This window comes from Agelaius phoeniceus, chromosome 2 (assembly GCF_051311805.1).
Source record: "Agelaius phoeniceus isolate bAgePho1 chromosome 2, bAgePho1.hap1, whole genome shotgun sequence".
Classification (NCBI taxonomy): domain Eukaryota; kingdom Metazoa; phylum Chordata; class Aves; order Passeriformes; family Icteridae; genus Agelaius; species Agelaius phoeniceus.
Window position 1 is genome coordinate 90796337 of NC_135266.1, and position 18885 is coordinate 90815221.

The 18885-nt window shown below is 41.5% G+C and overlaps 1 protein-coding gene across 1 annotated transcript in view; it reads left to right on the forward strand.

Moving 5' to 3' along the window:
- MAN1A2 (mannosidase alpha class 1A member 2) overlaps positions 1-8318 on the forward strand; it is a 130444-nt gene extending 122126 nt beyond the window's left edge. Inside the window, exons 12-13 of the mRNA XM_054653295.2 lie at positions 5422-5537; positions 7994-8318. Coding sequence (XP_054509270.2) covers positions 5422-5537; positions 7994-8126 — 249 coding nt within the window. The 3' untranslated portion in view covers positions 8127-8318. The remainder of the gene's footprint in view (positions 1-5421; positions 5538-7993) is intronic.
- Positions 8319-18885: the final 10567 nt, after the last annotated feature.

Consider the following 18885-nt stretch of genomic DNA (forward strand, 5'->3'; position numbering starts at 1 on the left):
CCTCAGTGATCATAAATCCCTGTGACAGCATCTCAGTCTCTTTCCTGATGAAAAAAAGGCTAATTCTCCCTAATACTGTACTTAGCACTAGAGACAGCATTCATCTCAATTGTATTGGGCCAGTCAAATTGGATGATGGTGTGCTGGGGGGCTGGCTGAAGTATTACAGAAATATGCAGGGAGGATACTCAGGGTAAATACAGAAAATTACTAAAATCCTTTTCAAGCTAATTATTTGAAAGCAGTAAGAGCCACCATTTCACAATAGGCATGTAAAGCCAATTACTGATCTGAGCTGTGTGAATAAAGGGTTCAATTAAGAGTTGTGGACTTGTGTATCTCACTAAATGGGACTGCACCAGAGAGAGGCTGCTGAGTTCATCAGAGCTTCTATTAACAGTGAAAATAAATAGCCAAGACCTGAAGCTCAGGCTAACTTCAGGCAAACTGAGGATTGGTACTAAGATGGAGGAGAAAGACCTATAGCTCTCTGTCCTCATGAGACCTCAGCTACACCCAGATCTGGGGTCCTCAGCACAAGAATGACATGGACCTTTTAGAGCAGGTTCCAGGAAGGGACAGAAATATGATTCAAGGGTGGGAGCACCTCTCCTACAAAGACAGGCTGAGAGAGCTGGGGTTGCTCAGCCTGGGGAAGGGAAGGCTCCAGGGAGACCTCATTGCAGCCTTCTAGTACCTAAAAAGGGCTTATTAAAAGAAGTGAGATGGAGTTTTTATGTGGGCAGATAGTGACAGGACAAAAGTCAATGGTTTTCAACTGAAAGAGGACAGATTTATATTAGATGTTAGAAAGAAATTCTCTACTGACAGCATGGTGAGGCACTGGAACAGGTTGCCCAGAGAAGCTGTGGATGTTAAGTGTTCAAGGTAAGGTTGGATGGTGCCTTGAGCATCCTGTTCTAGTGAGTGGCATCCATACCCATGGCATTGAGGTTGGAACTAGATGATCTTTGAGGTCCTTTCCAACCCAAGCTATTCTGTGATTCTACTTAGAGAAGAGTAGACAGAAAAGAGCCAGACATAAGTTGGAGGTAAAAGAAATATGGTTTCACAGTTTCGTGGGTTAGAAGCTGTGAGTACGACAGCTGGTGAAGAAACTGGCACAGTTTTTGTGGGCATGTTGTTGGCACAGTCAAGAAAAGTTGCATATGCCACAAAAAACACCCTCAGAGAAACTGAGGGAGCTGGGGTCCATTCTAGAAGCATATAAAATTTTACTTCCAAAGAACTTAGGTTCATGTTGACCTCCCTGTATGTTACAGGCACTGAAATTTCATTTTGTGTCACTTTTGAATCGAGACGCATGTATTTGGCAGGAGCATACTGTTGAATATTCTCCTGTTATATTCTGTATTTGAATAAAGGAAAGTAGAAAACCCGCTACTTCTTGTAGTTTGGTCCATTATTTATTTATTCTTGCTGTTAAAAAACCCATGTTTTATTTCCCATTTGAATTTGCCTAGTTTCAGCTCTCAATCATTGGGTTTTCCTATGACTTTCTATGCCATTTTTAAATGTCCTTTCCCCCATGTTTTCTTTCCAAAGAATTTTCATAGTTTATAAAAAGCAATGTCCTAACAGGAACTCAGACTGAACTGTCTTACATGGCCATGGAAGTCTTTGAAATGTCTCTGCATTCCAAAGGTTGTCTCTACCTTCCAGGCTAGCCTGGGTCTGCAGTTACACAGTCTCAATGACTAGATTTAGGATTATGTGCCTGGTTTTATGAAACTCATTTTGTTTGGCACCCAGTTACCAGCAGATTACACTGTCTGCTGTTATTTACGTATGTCATTTTAGCCAGCAGCAGTGTTGCAGTGATTGATAAAACTTCAGACTGCTCCTTGTGGATCTCTGTGAGAAGCAGCTCTATTTTGTGATGATTTTGCATTGCTAGTTCTTTCTTAGAGCACTGTCAGTCAATTTTAAATGGAATTATATTTATATGGTACAGTGTTGCCTTGTCTTCCCATAACATCTTAAATACCATGGCAATTGCCTTAGAAGCTTTTAAGTTTATTACAGCTTTGCAGTTACCTTTATTTGTCAAATTTGTAGCTCTCAAAGAATGAAATCAAGCTTGTGACCAAAATAGTTTTCTACAAAACCATGCTGATTGGTGTCAGTTATCCTCTAATTCTTATAAATATATATCTCCATGTGTCTCTGTAAGTGACTGGAACTAACATCAGGTATGCCATCCTAAAATTATTCAGTCTGCCAGTGGCACATAATGGTAGCAATATTACCTTAATACTCTTCCAATCATCTTGGAGCTTCTCTGTATTCTCTGATGCAATAAATTAAGCATTGTTTTATCAGGGAGACTGGTCTTCAGCTCTGGAGTGAAAGTGGATCTGGGTGGCAAAGCAGATGCCACTATACCAAGTGCTCTGAGGTCTGTGTGAAGACAGAACACTGAGAATTTCAAGTGGCATTTAAGCAGCTTGTCTGTGGCACCAAGTTTTTCAGCCAGTGTCCTGAAGTTCTGTACATCTTGGAGTCAAGGACAAATTACTTGTTCATGTTTTAAAATTTTCTGTTTGGATGAATAGTTGTAAAGCAATTTTTCAGAGGCTTTTTTCTATACAGTTAATTACTACCTGTATTATGTAGAACTGTGATCAGCTATGATAAATCCTTTGCCTATTCTGAACATGAGTTTGTCTTTCTAAGGAGAAATTTCTGAAGATACAAGGTTACTCAGTAACCGTAAGGAAAAAAAAAGTTGATATAGATCGTACATTTTCTTTCTCCAGTCTTGTAGGCCTGCTGGCTTCACCAGTGTTGCACTTAGTCACCCAAATATGAAACCTCTACAGCACAGAGGAGGATCTCAGTGCTATCCATTAGGTACAATTTCCAAAATAAGCAAGTTTTGTCTCTTACACTGGCTTGGGGATTTAATTCTTCAGGAGGAAGGAGATGGTGTCCTAACAGTGGTACCATGTATTCCTTGTTTTCATTTTGTCACAGTCACTAGCAGATTTCTCCTGTACAGGCTGTGGCAGACAGCATCAGGGTTGCTGACTGGTTGACCAGAGTCCTGATCAGGCTGTATGCTAGGAATTCTGGCAGGAGTTACTGTAAACACTGGGGCTTCCTCCTCCATCTTGCCATGCTTCAGAGCAGACACAAGGTCGTGTTCTTCATTATTATAAAAGGGGATAGTGCCAAGAGCAGGCACTTCATTTTCTGCCTAAAAAGTGCTTTGGCTCTTGTTTATTCATATAACACCTGCCTGGTGGCTGTAGGAGTTCTGGAGAGGAATATGCAAATGGTTCTGTAAACAGTTTATGCGTTATTTCTTCAGAAGCTAAGCAATTAATTTTTTTCTTTCCTTTTTGTTGGTTTGGTTGATTGGTGTGATTTGATTTTGTGTGGAGAGAGTGGTGTTGGGGTTGTTTGTGTTGTTGATGTTGTTGTTTGGCTGCCATGTGGTAGCTAGCATCACTTTTGTTGTGCAAGAGCGTGCAAAGAGATTGTCATGGGTTAGATCTGTCACATACACCTTTCCCTTCACTGTAGAGAAAATCTGGTCCACCCAGCTCTCAGCATGTGAGCACTCTCATTGTAGCCCTATCCTGCACCAGTAACCAAATCTGAAACGAATTCATCCAGACACTTTCTCCTTTTAGACTCAAGTCCTAACAAAAAATGGAGCGTTTCCATTCAAACTTGGAGAAAACTGTGCTTGAGATAAGGAATTACAGCAAGCATTAGATTTTGCCAAGAAAGAATGTACCTTTCTTGGCAGAAGATCAGACTCTAGAGCCACAGCCATTCCAATAACATCCTTTTGCCAGTCTCTCCACTTGCTTTTCTAAAACCTTGCTTTTTGGAAACTTGAAAGAACTTTGTACAGTCTGGATTATTCTTTAGTCCGTGAGCAGTCTCAGATTTCCACAGGGTAAGAGTATGTTCTAGGAGGAGGTCAGCTGTAGTACCTGCTGTGCTGTGACTTATTGTCCTGGTATCCTGCTCAATTTTTTGCTTTTCCTCCTGATTTCAGGGACAGCATCTGCTGACATTCTTTGCCCATTTGCCCAGTGGAAAATTCCTCTCCCAGTATTTCTAGTATGCAAAGGCAATACTGAGGTCCTTGAAGAGTTAGTTTTGATTGAATCTGTTTTCTCTGCATAAAAAGGGCATCATTCTAACCTTATTTGCTCCCCTGCCTTGACTCCCCTCAGCTTCTGCTGAGTATAACTAGCAAAAATCAGAATTAACAGAAATGTGGGCCTAAAGCACCATGTGGAGAGGAGCTTCACACAAGGCTATCAGGCTGAATCATAGATTACTGAGCTACAGGTGGCTGTGTTCAGTCGTTGGTAATGACAGACATCCCGAGACAAACATTTTCCTTCATCCCTGCTTCTTTTCTGTCCCTGCATGAATCTATTAAAAGAGTTGGTATCTGCTGAGGAAGCACAGTCAAAGCAGCAGGGAAGCACAAATAACCTGTGAATCATTTCTTCAGAGCCAGTTTTAATGGCTGATATCCTTGTGTGCTGTAAGGTCACGCATGCGAGTGGAATAATGAAAGTGTAGGCGAGAGGTGCTCTGAGCTACTAATGCTTTCTTTCCAGTCTCCTCCTCTTCCATTGTCCTTTTCACAGTACTGTGTTGGAGCTGGGGAGGGGGAGAATCCATTGGCCCCTTCATTCATGGAATGTGCATGGATTTAAACTCCATGCTTTAAAGGTAAAGAGCTCTGCTGCAGTCCAGCATGCAAGCTGACTTGAGTTTCAGCTGTATAAACAGGAAACAAAGAATAGCATAGGTAGGAGAAGGAGATGAGGGGAGAAAGCAGGAGCTAGAAGAGTTTACAGGATGGAATCAACAGTCCATAAAGATGAGTACAGTATTTTATTTCTACTTTCAGTAAGTCTCCATGAGTAGCTACCAATCAAAGAATTCCTATAACTCTTCAGACTTTTCCAGCTCCAAAATCCAGGGATGTTTGTTACCTTCCTGTGCACATCACAGCACTTACTCCATTGATTTGAGTGATGTTCTACCCAGTCCGATGAGGAACTGCATGAGCTCAGAGAAAAAGTCTACGGAGTCCTTGTCATGTCATCAATATCAGCCAACAGTAAATACCCAGGAAAGAAAGTGTTCTTCCCCAGAATACTTTCTTGGCATGTAGCAGTTTGCCAAATGTGATGTCATTAATAACCCTGGAAGGATGCGACTTCTATATGTGTCCAGTCTATTTTTCTTTTTTTTTCAGCGTAAACTGTTAATGTCCATAGCATCCTTCAACAAAGAGATTCACAGCAGAAAAATGCAGCACAAAAAGAACCACCTTCTTTGTTGATCAAGCTTGATGCTTTAAAATTTCCAAATGTTGTTCTACAGTTAAATTCTCTGTGTCTTTTCCCTTCCTTTTTGCAGGCAATTGACAAGTATTGCCGAGTTAGTGGTGGCTTTTCTGGTGTCAAGGATGTGTATTCCTCATCTCCTACATATGATGATGTACAGCAGAGCTTTTTCCTTGCTGAAACTTTGAAGTAAGTCCTTTTCACTTCTGCATCTTTCTGTAAAAACTCACATCTAAATTCTAGAAGATGCTCCACAGGTAGCTAAAGGAGACAAAGACTGATTTTGAGTATTAGGAGCACCAAACAGAACAGAAAACAGGTCCTGAAAATGGCAGGTTTTGTGTCTAATTCAGGCATCACAGCATGTTTCACTGGGAAAAAGGGACTCCAAGTTCATGTGTCTAAGGGGATAGTGTGGCTATTCTATCCTTCTGCTGGCTTCTTACCAAATTCCTCCAGGTAATCACAATACTTTGTTGCCTCATGTTACCATTATAAAAAGGAAGTCAGCCACTGCTACTTCCTCTGCTGTCTTCTTTAATTTTATTTCACTTACTCCTCCAAGTTCATTTTCTGGAGACTAAAAGCAGTGGTCCCAAAGAGAGAGGCAGCAGTTTCAAACAGGTCAGGGCAGAGAAACAGTACCTCTCCAGGAACTGATGCTATATGATTGATCTGCCTATAAAAGCCAAATAAGAGAATGAAATCTGCTCCTAAGGGACTTCTGTGGTGGCAAGGTTGACTTTTGATGTATCACCAGTATCCTGTCTGCATCTTAAATAATCACAAGGAGATCTGAAAATTCACTGATGCATCATTCAGAAACTGGATATATTATAGTGCAAGCATTGCAGATGGTGGCATTTCTAGGAAAGAACTCAGAAATTTTTACTGACTTTTGGTTTGGAGCATTTCCTGCTTGTGGAACAAAATGAAGGTTTATTAAAGAGCTGAATATTAGATGCTTTTGACATTGATACAAGCATAGCCCGAACCAGAAACTGGTTTCACAATGAGATAGCCCAAATGAAAATAAAGACAGAAGGGTTGGGTATGTCCTGAGGAAAATGAAGATATTCCTCAGAAGTGGGGCATAAAATATGTCTTAAGCAATACCTGCTGTGGTCTTTTCTGCTATTGATGATTACTTCTGCATATTAATTCCTCTCAAATTTAAATTTGGTAACTGTCCCAAATATGCTTTGTGGCTGCTTGGATACTTCAATTCATTAGAGATGCACAGCAAATTTGAGAGTTTTGAGCAGTACCTGGCATGAAGGTACCTGTTGAGTGGGAAGGACCAAGATGGAGAAATAGGTTGCTTAAGTTATTCAAAGGAAAAGTGTGAATCAAATGAGGAAGGTGAGTTTGAGTAAGATGAAATATTGCTGCTGTGATGAGAAAGAGCTTGGAGAGCTGCAGCAGCAGAGAGCGAGGCAGAAGTATTGAGGAAAGGAAAGGCCTGATGCTTTAAAGACAAATGAAGAGTGTGGAGAAGGAAACAAGATATGTGTGACAAAACTGAATCATGTCTGCAAGAAATTCTTATCTTTAACAGTGAATAGATGAGGAAGGAAAGAAAAAGTAGGGCTCCGCTGACTAGATTGTGGATAGAGCTGGCAAATAAAGGCAGCAGAAGAATTGATCAGGCAGTGACAAGGGCTGAAAGCAGCAGACACTCCCAGTGTCTGCTGGAGAGAGAGCGAAGGAGCAGCAGAACAAGTGTGCACATTCTGGATGTGGCAGAGTCCACTAATGGGAATGACACCCTTTCCTTGTCAAGTGCAGCAAGGAGCTGTCTTTTTCTGGATGGCAGGAAAGCAAGCAGGAGGTGAGAGATCCTGTACATGCACGCTGTTGTGCTTGCACTCACACAGCCAGGTGTTCTGTAACAAGGGAAATGTCGTTTGAGTTTTAGCTGTTGTGTTAGGGACTTTGACAGATCCCTACTACCAGTATGTCCTACAGAGTTACAGCACAGCCACAGTCAAAGTGTGCATTAAGAAAAAAGGAACAACAAATACTTTTTCTCTGCATATGTCCAGTAATCCTTATTTTGTTACATGCTTCGTGTCCTCTGCATTTTATTATAATGTACAACATCTGTGAAAACCCTCTGCACAATCTTTTGTCCCATTTCCTCTCACCAGAAGCTGAACCAGCTTCCAGAATGGTGATGACAAATCAGATACCTGACATGGTTGAGTAGCTTCTCCTGTGATGCCATGAAATCTTTGATTTGGATTAAAGAGGCTTAGTCATTTCCAAGTGGGTTTCCTCCATTAAGAAAAGCTTTGTGACAACTTCTTCTCTGCTCTCTTGTCCCCAAAATACTTGTGGTTGGGGTCTTGATGTTTGTTTTATACTGCAGGTCTTTGAAGGGAGACTCGAAAAACAAAAGTTTCTTGGAAAGATTAAAATGTTGTCTTTATAACAACTTTTCATTGAAGGGCTTGATCGTAATAAAAATGACTGCAGATCACCATAATAGGAAAGGTTGGATGTGTGCTGTATAAAGATTGAAAGCAAGTAATTTGCTTATAGCTGTAGCTGCTGAGCTGTGAGGCCTGAAGATGGTCTCTTGCTCCTGCCTGCCTGTGCTCTGCTTTAATACCCATGTTTTTCATCTCTGTCTTGTTGTCCAGGTATTTGTATCTGCTTTTCTCCAATGATGATCTTCTACCATTAGACAACTGGGTTTTTAACACAGAAGCTCATCCTCTGCCTGTTTTACATTTAGCCAACACCACACTGTCAGGAAATCCTGCATATCGATAAAAACAGCTCTATGAAGAGGAAGAGAGACTGTTTTCAGCTCTGTTTTGTTTACATGGACCACTTGAGACTTTAGCAGGAGGGGAGACAGACAGACACTTGGTAAACCTAGACCCCCGAGTCAAGCAAGTATTGGCATGGGAAATGAAGCTCTTCAACATATAAATAAGTTAAAAGTTCTGTTTTATACATGACCAAAACACCTGAGTGTGATTTTTGCAGGACGGAGATTTCACATGCTTTGAACCCTGGCAAGACATGGAATCTACAGATAATATTAATGCAGCAGCACGAGAAAGAAGAGGCTTTCCCATCCAGGGAAAGGAACTTGCTGCTTGCTGTTGCAAGGAACAACACACAGTCACCTCTTCAGATTGGGTGGGTTCCAAATACCTAGGTTTTCTTTTCCTTTCTTTTTTTCTTTTTTTCAAAATGTTTTATGATGGCATGAACAAAGCAACACCACTGCACCAGCAGCATCAGGATTTTAATTTCTTTCTGTACCTGTCTGAATTTTCTAAGGAGCATCTGTCCAGACTGGCAGCCATTCTCAGAGCCTCTTATCTGTTAGACCTAAAGTACAAAAAATATTGCCTCCTCATTTTCCCTTTTCAGAATAATGCTAATATCCAAAAAAGAAAAAACAATTAGTAAGCATTTGGTTTGTAGTTCACTGTCAGCAGAGTGGGCTTAGTTCATTTGGCAAGCTCAGTCAGAGTCTGGAGCGTATCACAGGAGTAGGAAGGAGCCTAAGTTTCCCTTCCTCACTAATTATGTCACATGAAAAAAACCATTCTCCTCTTAGTTCTGGTTCTTTTAGCTAAATAAAAAGAGATGACAACATGAGCATAATTGTTTCATTATTTACATAGGAGGATACAGTATATGGAACTAAAAGAAGCTCCCTTTGAGCTAAGCAGTGAGAGCTTGCTGCTCTGTATTTTTGTACACAATCTATTACATTTCATTCTTTGGATACTATTCACAGAACCTTCTTTGCAGGTAAATGGGTGTCTGACAGAAGCCTAAAACTGCCTTTGATTTACTTTACAAAAATTGCTTTTCTTCTGGGTGCTGAAGTACAAATTCAACATGATCTTTGGAAGCAGCCTAAAATCTCTTATATGTGACTGGAAAAAGAAACTGAAGAGTCTCTTCTTTCATTAATTTATTATGCTGCTAAATGCATGGGGTATTTTCAAGTACTTCGTGGCTGGGCTGGATAGTATCCCTTAAATGGAGTCTTTTTCAGTCTTCATTTATTTGCTAAAAAAAGTTTCATCTTTCGAGATTTTTTATCTTTTCAGTTTTGTCTTCCCCAATCTCTTTTACTGTTGTTCAGAATAATTACAGCTTTTTATTCCCCTATATAGTTCTCAGATCTTTTTGCCATGGTGACTGGCTCCTTTGCTGACAAACAGCCTGCAGGTTTCCCTCCTAATTAATGCACAGGTTGAGTCTTTAAAAAATCTTGATGATGTTTTTTACTGAAGCAAGTGGGAGAACTCTTCAGTGAGCTACAGCAGTACAGCATCAGATTTAAAGGGAGTGAGTGCTATTTTCCCTCCTCAAAAATGTTTTTATATGAAGTTTTTAAAAAAAAAAACTTTGCTCCTTATCGTATTATATTGCATCTGACTGTAGAGTTTCCCCCCAAAATTACTCTTCATTTGTCTGTGTCACTAACTTAGACATAGAAATCATCATATGATCTCAAGTAAAAATGCTGTCAGATGCTTTTTTTCCTTTTTTTCCAGTTACTTTAGTTTAAGAGGAAGAAAACATGGGGCTTGGGAAAAGTTTGAGTCTCAGTGCTTGTACCTTAATACCAGTTACTTTGTTACTGTAATTTGCAGCAGTATTCTAAAAATAATTTGAGAACTTATAAAGTAATCGGTATAGTAAATAATACTGATTTCAGTAATTGTTTATTTAAAATTAGAAGTAGCTTAATAAATGGATTCTTTTTACTGGCCCCACATTAATTTATTTTTCTAATTATTATTCAGTGACTTACTGAAGAACTAGTAATTTTTCATTTTCCCAAGTTCAGATATGCTGTGTTTTCAAATTGTTTTTCTGATCCTATGAGAACTGTTATTAGTTTAAAACTGCACTCGATTGCCTTGTTCTCCTACATGTCTCTGGGTATATAGAAGAAAGAGGAAAAGCAGACCTTTCTGTTAAGAAAGAAAAAAAGAATTAAAAATAATAAAAGCACTTTCTGCCCCATAGACCTGTCCCTGCACTCCTCCTGATAAATGCAGGTGTAGAATGGCTGCCAGTCTGTTCAGAGAAATGTCAAGGAGTCCCAGAAACAGCAAACTTGCTTCTCCTCCTCCATCCCCCTCTTGTGAATTAAAGAGGAACCCTTCAAATTTTCAAACTTCTCCATGAATCCCATTGGGTTAACTTATTGCCACAAGAATGCCTGAATTGAAGACTAAGCCATTTCATGTGGCTTATGTGTTCTTCTCAAAGAAGATGTACAGTACTGCTATTTCTTCTTTGTGTAGATAAGCAGCAGGAACCAAATAAAGAATATTTGTTTCTTGTTTCCCAGTTACCCTAATAACAGTCACTTTATTCTCTATCACTCTTTAAAATACCAATTGGCCTTTTCCTCCAGAAGCTAATGATGTGCAGAGTCTATCAAAACCAATGCATTTTAAGGACTAATTGCTGTTTCTTTCATAAATTTCATCCTGAGATTTCCTAGATCAAGCAGAGCTGGGAGGTTATGGGTTCTGGCCAAGGTACATGCTTAATTACCAAGCACCACAGATACTGAAACTTCAGACTGAAGTGATGTGCCCTCCTTCTGAGTCCTTCACAGAAAAGTAGGTTCTGATCTGCAAAATGGCATTTTGTGCAACCCAAAGTTCAGACTGTTTTCCCTCTGGGTACATAAGGTACAGTAGAATGTTGCCATTTCATTCTGTTGCTGCTGTCTTACTTTCTTGAAGATAAGAGTGTAAATTTAAGCACAAAAATGACTTTTTAGTCCTAGCTGTTTCTGAGTCTTGCACTGTACTCTCTAACAAAACAATCCTCATTTTCTCTAGGTAGCTGTCCCATTTTACAACTTCTACAATACCCTCTTCCCTTACAGAATAAAATAAAAACCAGAAAATCATGTGCATTTCTGGCACACTGCATTTGGGCAAGAGCCTGGAAATCCCGAAATTGTCTATTTCCTGTTTGCATGCAGTCAAAACAAGGATGTATGGTTCTTTTCCTAATCCAAGCCTCAAACTTGCCTGTTGGTTGGGATCTGTCAGCAGTACTTTTTTTTCTAAAAAGTAGAGCTTGACTTTTCAAAGAGGCCAGATTTCTGCAGGTTCCGTTAACAACCCTGGAGCTGTGCATGTCCTGCAGTCAAGAAGTCAAATTCTTAGCATTGTCCTCTAAACAAAAGAAACCCTTGAAGGATATTCTGAGTGTTAATTTTGTTGCACAATATACTCCTTCAAACTGAATGATCAAGGAAAGTAAAGAAAGTAGAAAGTGCCCTGGAGTAGAAGGAAGAGCAAGTAGTTCCATGTGCCAGTCACACCTTTGCTGTTCCTTCAGCTCTCTGCTTCACATTTGTGTATCACTGTGTTCTAGCTCCCAAGCACTGACACATTCCCTCACAGTATTTTACAAGATTTGAATATTGCCTGGGTTCTGAAAGGTGACAATAATTACACACTCCCTGTAATGCCATCCTTTAAGGTTAGAGGTGCACCCCCTAAGCAAAGCCCTGTTGGTATTTACACTACTGAGCCTAGCCGGTGTTTATAAGGGGACAAATAAGAAACAGGCTTCTTGATACCAGAGAAAAATGAAAGCAAGCTCTTGATCCATGCTGTAGTTGGGAGATCCCTTCACCCTGAGTAAGACATCCCTCTTTTACTCCTTGAATTTTGAGAAAAGTCTTCTGACTCAAGAGTTTGAGTTGCCATACAAAGAGGAAGCCCAGGCTCTTTTGCAAGTTGTGTGCAAGCTGTAGCAGAGATGATAAGCACGAGCTGCTTCAGCTGTCAGCGCCTTCTAACAAACTGCTCTGTTATTGCCCAGGAAAGTTGGGAACCACCAAAGTCAGAGGAGACAGCCTGACCTGTTACAGTGAATTGTTGCCTTTAATCCTAATTGCTTGGTGGAAGTTGGATTTGCATTCTGCCTTTATTCTTGCTTTGTCTAAAACTGACAGATTTTTTTTTCCTCCAAAATAATAAAAGGGCAAAAATCTATCTTCTGATGTGGAAACCTTCTGCCTCTGACCTGGAATCCTGCATATGTACTTTTTACAGATTAAAAAATAATATTGTATATAAAAAAGATTGAATAAAGAATGTCTTTAAGTGAAAAGAGTGTGGTTTTTGTCCTTTGCCTCCAAAAGCAGCATGCTGTAGCACTGAAGTGTGAAGCTGACCCTATTCCAAAGGCGTGGTGGTGCTGCAACTTTTCTTTCTGCTGTAGCTCTACTAGGGACTTTGTCAACTTATGAAACATGTATCAAAACTCCTGTTGCTTGTTGCAAAATTAAACCCCTGTACCTTGTACTTGCTTCTGACAGGTCCCTGTAGTGCTCAGGTGGCTCTCAAGATGCAGCTTCCTGCACAACACTTTGAGGCTGTTCCTGGGTGTCGTTGTGAAAGCCACCAAACCTCATAAAAGTTTGAGATTTCTCCCCATTTCTCAAATTGTGTGAAAGTGGCTAAGAGGTTCAAAGATCCTTTTAGATGAGGGTAAAGGGTCAGGCAGACAAGCAGTGGTACTAAATTATTAAGCCACCAGGTTAAACCCCCAGCTTTTCTTGAGACTGCAGTAGCCAGTGAGTTGGGCAATAATGTCTGTCCGTCCATTCCTCTGCTGTCTGGGAAATGGAAAAAGTTTCCAATTAAGTGTTATTCACAGGGAAACTGGTATGGGGAAATGGCTTCAACTGAGCTTGTTTTCCCCCTGCACCTTGAAATTCTCTGGAACTGCTGCTATAGCTCTGTTTTTTCCAGTACAGCCTATGAATAACCAGATTTGCTTTCTGTTTCACATTAACTGTAGATAATCCTTTCTGTCTGACATCACCCATGTTGCTCATACATGGTACCTTGTTTTCAGGATGCAATGATCATAAGAGGAAATTGCCTCCAAAGTGCCATAACTGAGTGCAACACCTGGCCCCTGGTGTACTGCCATGCCATCCACCTTGAGATCCAGTTTTTCATCCATGTGCTGCTCCATAGCTTCTTGCACTGGCACTTTCATGCTGCGCCCAGCTCCCAAAACTGCAGCATTGCTTCTGAAGCAGCAGCTTTTGCATCCCTTGATCTCCCTGTGGTGTCCTCAGGCCCTGAGCCACCTCACTGGGATTCACTTGCTGTAGCAAGGTGTGTCCTGTCCTTTGTGGTTGCACTGCATTGTCTGTGCCTCTTCAACAGTGAAGTGCTTCCCGCCTCTGCTTCCACCTCCTCTGAAACAGAAGTTCTTTTGCATGTTCTCTGCCCAAGGGATATATATAGGGAATATCCTCTTTTATCTCTCCACTGGCACTCTGCCTGCATGTCACCCACTCCCCTCCCTTCCCTTGCAGACTCTGTGATTGTGTGTGCTCCTTCCTGGAGACCATGTGCCTTTCCTATGCATATTAATTAGCTGTATTTAAAAATCCTGAAATTAATCCTTTAATGGGTTATTTTTAGCCTTTGTCTTGTAGCTCTGGGAGCTGGCTTCTCTCAGTGCAAAGTCATAGGCTTTCTGTGGGCTTTGGAAAGGAAGCATTACTCTATCTGTGCTGGCTCACATGTGGGATGTGTGAAGGCTGGTGATGGTGGTTTTGTTTTTTTTTAATATGAAGAGCAAGAGTCTTTTTGACAATATTTCAGGCTGAGCCACCTCCCATGAGAAAGGATTTGAGAAAGAGCAGTCACTCATATAGCCAAACTTACTTGCAGGTAAAAATTCAGGGAAGAATATGGGGAGGAAGGGAAAAGCACTGTGTGTTCATGTGTACCAACAGTGTCACTGTTTGCTTTCTTAGGTGGTTTCCAAGTAATCACAGGTGACAGGTGTGATGTCTGTCTGTAATGGTAAGAAGAACTTGTTTGTAGAAAAAATCTAGAAAGAATTGTCAATACAGAGAATGAAGGATCAGATAATGCTGAGGCCTGGAACGGAAGACAAAAGAAATTTTAAAAGTTAAAATGGGAACTTGTTCCTCCTGGGATGAGGAGCAAAGCCTTTCATTATAATCTGGGATGTTCTCAATCTGAAATTGGTAACAGAAAAAATGGAACATACAGTCAGCCATAATACACACATCACCAATGCAGGGTGAAAAAAGCAAGTCAAAATTAAAATGGTTGTGCTGAGTCAAAACTAAGGTCTGTCTGACCTCATATCTTGACTCTACTTTGATCAAGAGCAAATTCCAACAGAAGAGCAGGAAAGTGAATTTTGATACTTCACAAACGTACCCTGAAGTGATCTGCAGCTTTCTGAGCCATAGGTGGTTATCTTGGTATTTAATAGGCCTTGACATCCATGGAGGGGGGCTGTTCTCTGGAATTAGTCCAGTCACTTCTTGAATCAATAGTGGCTGTCAGGGACAGAGCAAGCTCTGCCAAGGAGCCTCATGGTGCTGGCAAGGCATCCATGCACTGAGAGGCCGTTTCTGATGACACAAAAAGCATGTCAGTGCTGTGCAGAGATGGGTGAACGCCTCTGAGATGTGGTCTGTGGTTCTGGTCACCTGTGTTCAGGAGGGCTTGTCTCAGGTGAGACAGGTGTATTGAGGCTTACCAGGGAATGGAGAGTTGGTGTCAGGGGAGGTGAGAGGAATTCAGCCTGGCAAAGTGGAAGGTTGACAGAGGGGGTATCTGCTGTCCACAACACATCACTTGGTTGGTCAGCCTGGGAGAGAAAAAAGCTGTTTTTCCTGGAGGACAAACCTTGCACAAAGGCCCCGCACAAACTGATACCTGCCATGCCTGAATTATTTCTGAAAATGAGGTCCTAGGAGTAGAAAACATGTTTATCTGCTGAATAAAAGGGTGATGTTGTGTGCTTGCCTGCAGTTTCATGTACCTGAATCAAGGATGTAGGAGGTCCTTTGCTGTCCTGCATTCCAGAGCTCCTGTGGGATCTCTAAGTCTAGGGTTGAATTTACAAAAGCTTTTTCCTTTGCTCTGTTATCTGTTTCTAGGGCAGAGTGAGTGTAAAGGGCCATGATATCAGGAAGCAAAAAGCCTTCCTTAACTTCATGGATGGGAGTTACTCACTCACATTTGCCATGCTGTTTGAGTACTGATGAATAGAAATTCACCAAAAGACTGCCTATTAAATATTCTAACACTGTTATCCAATGACCTTTCGCCACTGGATTTTTTGTGGAGAAATCAGAAACAGATTGCAGGGTGTTGGAGCACAGTGTTAACAACAGAGGGACACCAATTTCTTTTGATCTGAAGATTGTTACTGAACAAACCCCAAGTAACTAAGAATATTACATTAAAACACAGGAGTGGTACAGTCTGCAAGTAGAATCCTTTGTGCAGTAATTCTTACACAGCAAAATAAGGGGAGATCATCAGTACCCTCAAGAGAGAATCTCTGAAGATACTCTCTGTTGCATGCATTTAAATTCTTTTTGCACCCAGTTCTAGATGGCTCATCTTGTCCTTTGGGTACACATCCCATTATTACTTGGGGCGCTTTATGCCTGTGGGCTATTTCTGCACTAATTAATGTTCACATCAAGGGATTTCCCTGACAGTTCTCTGGCATTTTTGCAAGTGTTCTCTTAGCTCGGCACTGATACATGGTCACGCATTTTGTACACTTCAGCCAGGCACATAATTTCAAAGAGTGCACACATTCTTGCTGTTAGTGTGCTCAAATCTTAAAACCAGTGTAACTTGAGCAACCATTTATGTCAGACCAGTACTACAGTCTGCTAAACCTTATGCCAAACTCCCACACTGTACTTCTACTTGTATCACAGCAAGGTTAGGTTTTCAGGCTCTCATTAGATATTTTGCAGCTGAAGTGGAAATTTTCCACAGGAAAAAATCCTTCAAATCTTTGAATACACACCAGCCATCAACTTGTGGAATTAATTGCTTCGCTGTGAAGCAGGCTTTGATGAGTTCAGCGACAACAGTGAAAAATTCACTGCCACATCTAGGTGACATCGTTACGCTGACTTTTTATTAGCTTAAATAATATACAAATGCTGCTTTTTCAAGTGTGTCCCCTAAGAAAACCATTCAATATACTGCCTCAAATTTCCTCCAGATCCTGCTCATGCTATTTCTTAATGGAAGTCTATGGGTTAAGCACATCCAGGCTTCACCAAGCACAGTGTGTAGCCCTGGAGATATTCCCTCTGAACAGGTTATGTTTGGTGCCAGACGCTGGTTAGCTGCATCAGGAAGATGCTCTGCCCACATCCTTTTTTTACCCCTGCAGTAGAAACTTTTTGCCAGCTTGAGCTGGCAAGGGCAAGGATGTGGCTGGGTGTGCTCTGGTGCACGTCAGCTCAGAATCTGGAAGTCATAGTTTGTTTTCAATAATAGTATCAGACTGACTTCCAGAATGGTGGCATTTGAACATTAAGGTTCATATGTGAAACACTCTCAGTGTCTTCCCAAATGCTGAACAACCTTTGTCCACCCCTGTGTGTGTAACTTGCCCGGATGTACAAAGTTCCTGGTTTGGGGAGTCAGTGAGGCTGAGCAGAGCCAGCCAGGCACAGGGGGCACAGCAGTCTGCCCTGAACAGATCAGAAAATCAATACAAAGGATGAAAATGCATTTGTGATGTGGGATAGGAACTGTGACTGTGAGGAGCCTTCTTCCTGAAGGGAAAAAGATCACCTGATGTGGAGGGTCTGTAACCTCTGTGGGCACCATGAGATTTTAACTGGCTCCTGTTGGGAAAAGGCTGTACTTCAGCTGCTTGACAAGCCTGATTTTTCAAAAACTGATTAACTGATGAGCCAGTCTGCAAGAATTATGAGATTGCTTCTAAATAATGAGTTTGAGGATCTTTTTTTTGAGGATCTTTTTCCATGTCTGCAATTGTGGGGTTTTATTTAATCTTGAGCTTTTGTGCCACTCAGAGTTTAATATTTCCAAGCCCTGACCTTTTTTTTTTCCCAGAATGGTGAGAACCACCCTTAAAAATAAAAGAAAAATAAAACTTGGCTTATCTTTCAATCTGGCAGAAGTTCCAGCATCATGAAACCATCAAGAGTGGGCACTGCTGCATTAGGCTCACCCAGAGCGTTGCTACAGATACTTAAGGGCAACTTGCTGTTCAGAAGACAAAATTTCAAAATTTTTTACGGCTTAAATGTGAAGCAGACATGGGTCTTCATTCCATAGACATACAACACAATTGATCCTGTGGACTGCTCTGGTTCAAACAGTTGACAGCATCCTGGTTTTAGTGAGATGGCTCACAGTAACCAAGTACAAAACATAACACTCAAAACCAGGACATTCAGGTGAAATGTGCCTGTAATATAAATGTGAGCCCCACAATTACTTTTGTATTCTTGCACTGATCTTTATAGGGACAGAATAATTTTTCCACACCAAAGTGAATAATGAGTGGAATTCATACACTTTATCTTGAGTCTATCACCTGTAGTTCTTCCATCACTTGCAGCAGGAGTGCTGGAGGGAGGAAGCAAGGGAGAAACTCGAGGGATTTTTTTAATCCTGTGCTACTTATCTGCTTGTACAGAGAGACCCAGCAGACTTTCAGTGTATTAACCAATTTCTTCTCAGACAGGAACAAAAAGCTAGACAGTGACACTCCAGTTTTGGAAGGTTCTTCCAGACACTATCTCAGCTGTGCTGTAGCTCTTGTGTTGTCACAGCTAAGCATGGCATCACTCCCACTGGAGCAGCGTCAGAGGATGAACCTGAGACCTTTTCTTAAAATACATGTATCAAGTCATTCCCTTAAAGTGACATTGAGAAATTTTGACTTGTAAGAAGAGTTGTCTTGGGTTGCAAAGCACCCAAGAATGCAGAAGAGGAGGTGGGATGAAGACTTCTGTGATGTATCAGGGTTGATCATTTGTCTCTGTTTGTCTGGATCCCCCGTACCCAGCAGCAGGCAGCCCACACCAGCAACCTTGCACGGTGTTTTTTGTGATAAAAGTGCAGACTTTGTGAAGACAGAAACTCTGCAGTCGGAATATTAAGTCGGGCTTTGCAAAGCAAGTGAGGGGAAACCATCGCTGAAGATACCATCTTGTGGCAGTAAGAGGCACAGACCAACAGAGCCAGCAGATCTAAGCTGTGTGAAGCAAAGCATCAGTCCTACCCAGCAGCTGATCGTGCACTCCTCCCTTTCCAAGAAAAGGAGGAAATGCCACCGAGGAGCAAGCCCTGATCCTGGGCTCAGATCCCGCTGTGTCCTCGCCCAGGAGCTGCGGGGAAGGGACACACAGGGAAAGCCCCAGGTTTACACTGCACTCACCCCACCCAGCGGCTGCTCCAGGACATCCCTTGCCCTAAACAACTTTCCCTGTGACAGGATGGCGAGATTTGAATGCAGATCTGTTGTATTGCACTAAATAGTTTATTTAGTTGTTGTTTGGCACTGGGTGATTGGAGATTTGCACTGAGTAGTCTTTACATTGCACTGAATAGTTGATGTTATATCACATGGTTTGTTCTTCCCCTCTCTTACCACATGGTTTTCCCCTCGCCCCTCTCCCCAGTACCCCCTGGTGGTCTCTCCCCCGGTCAGTCCCTCCCCTCGC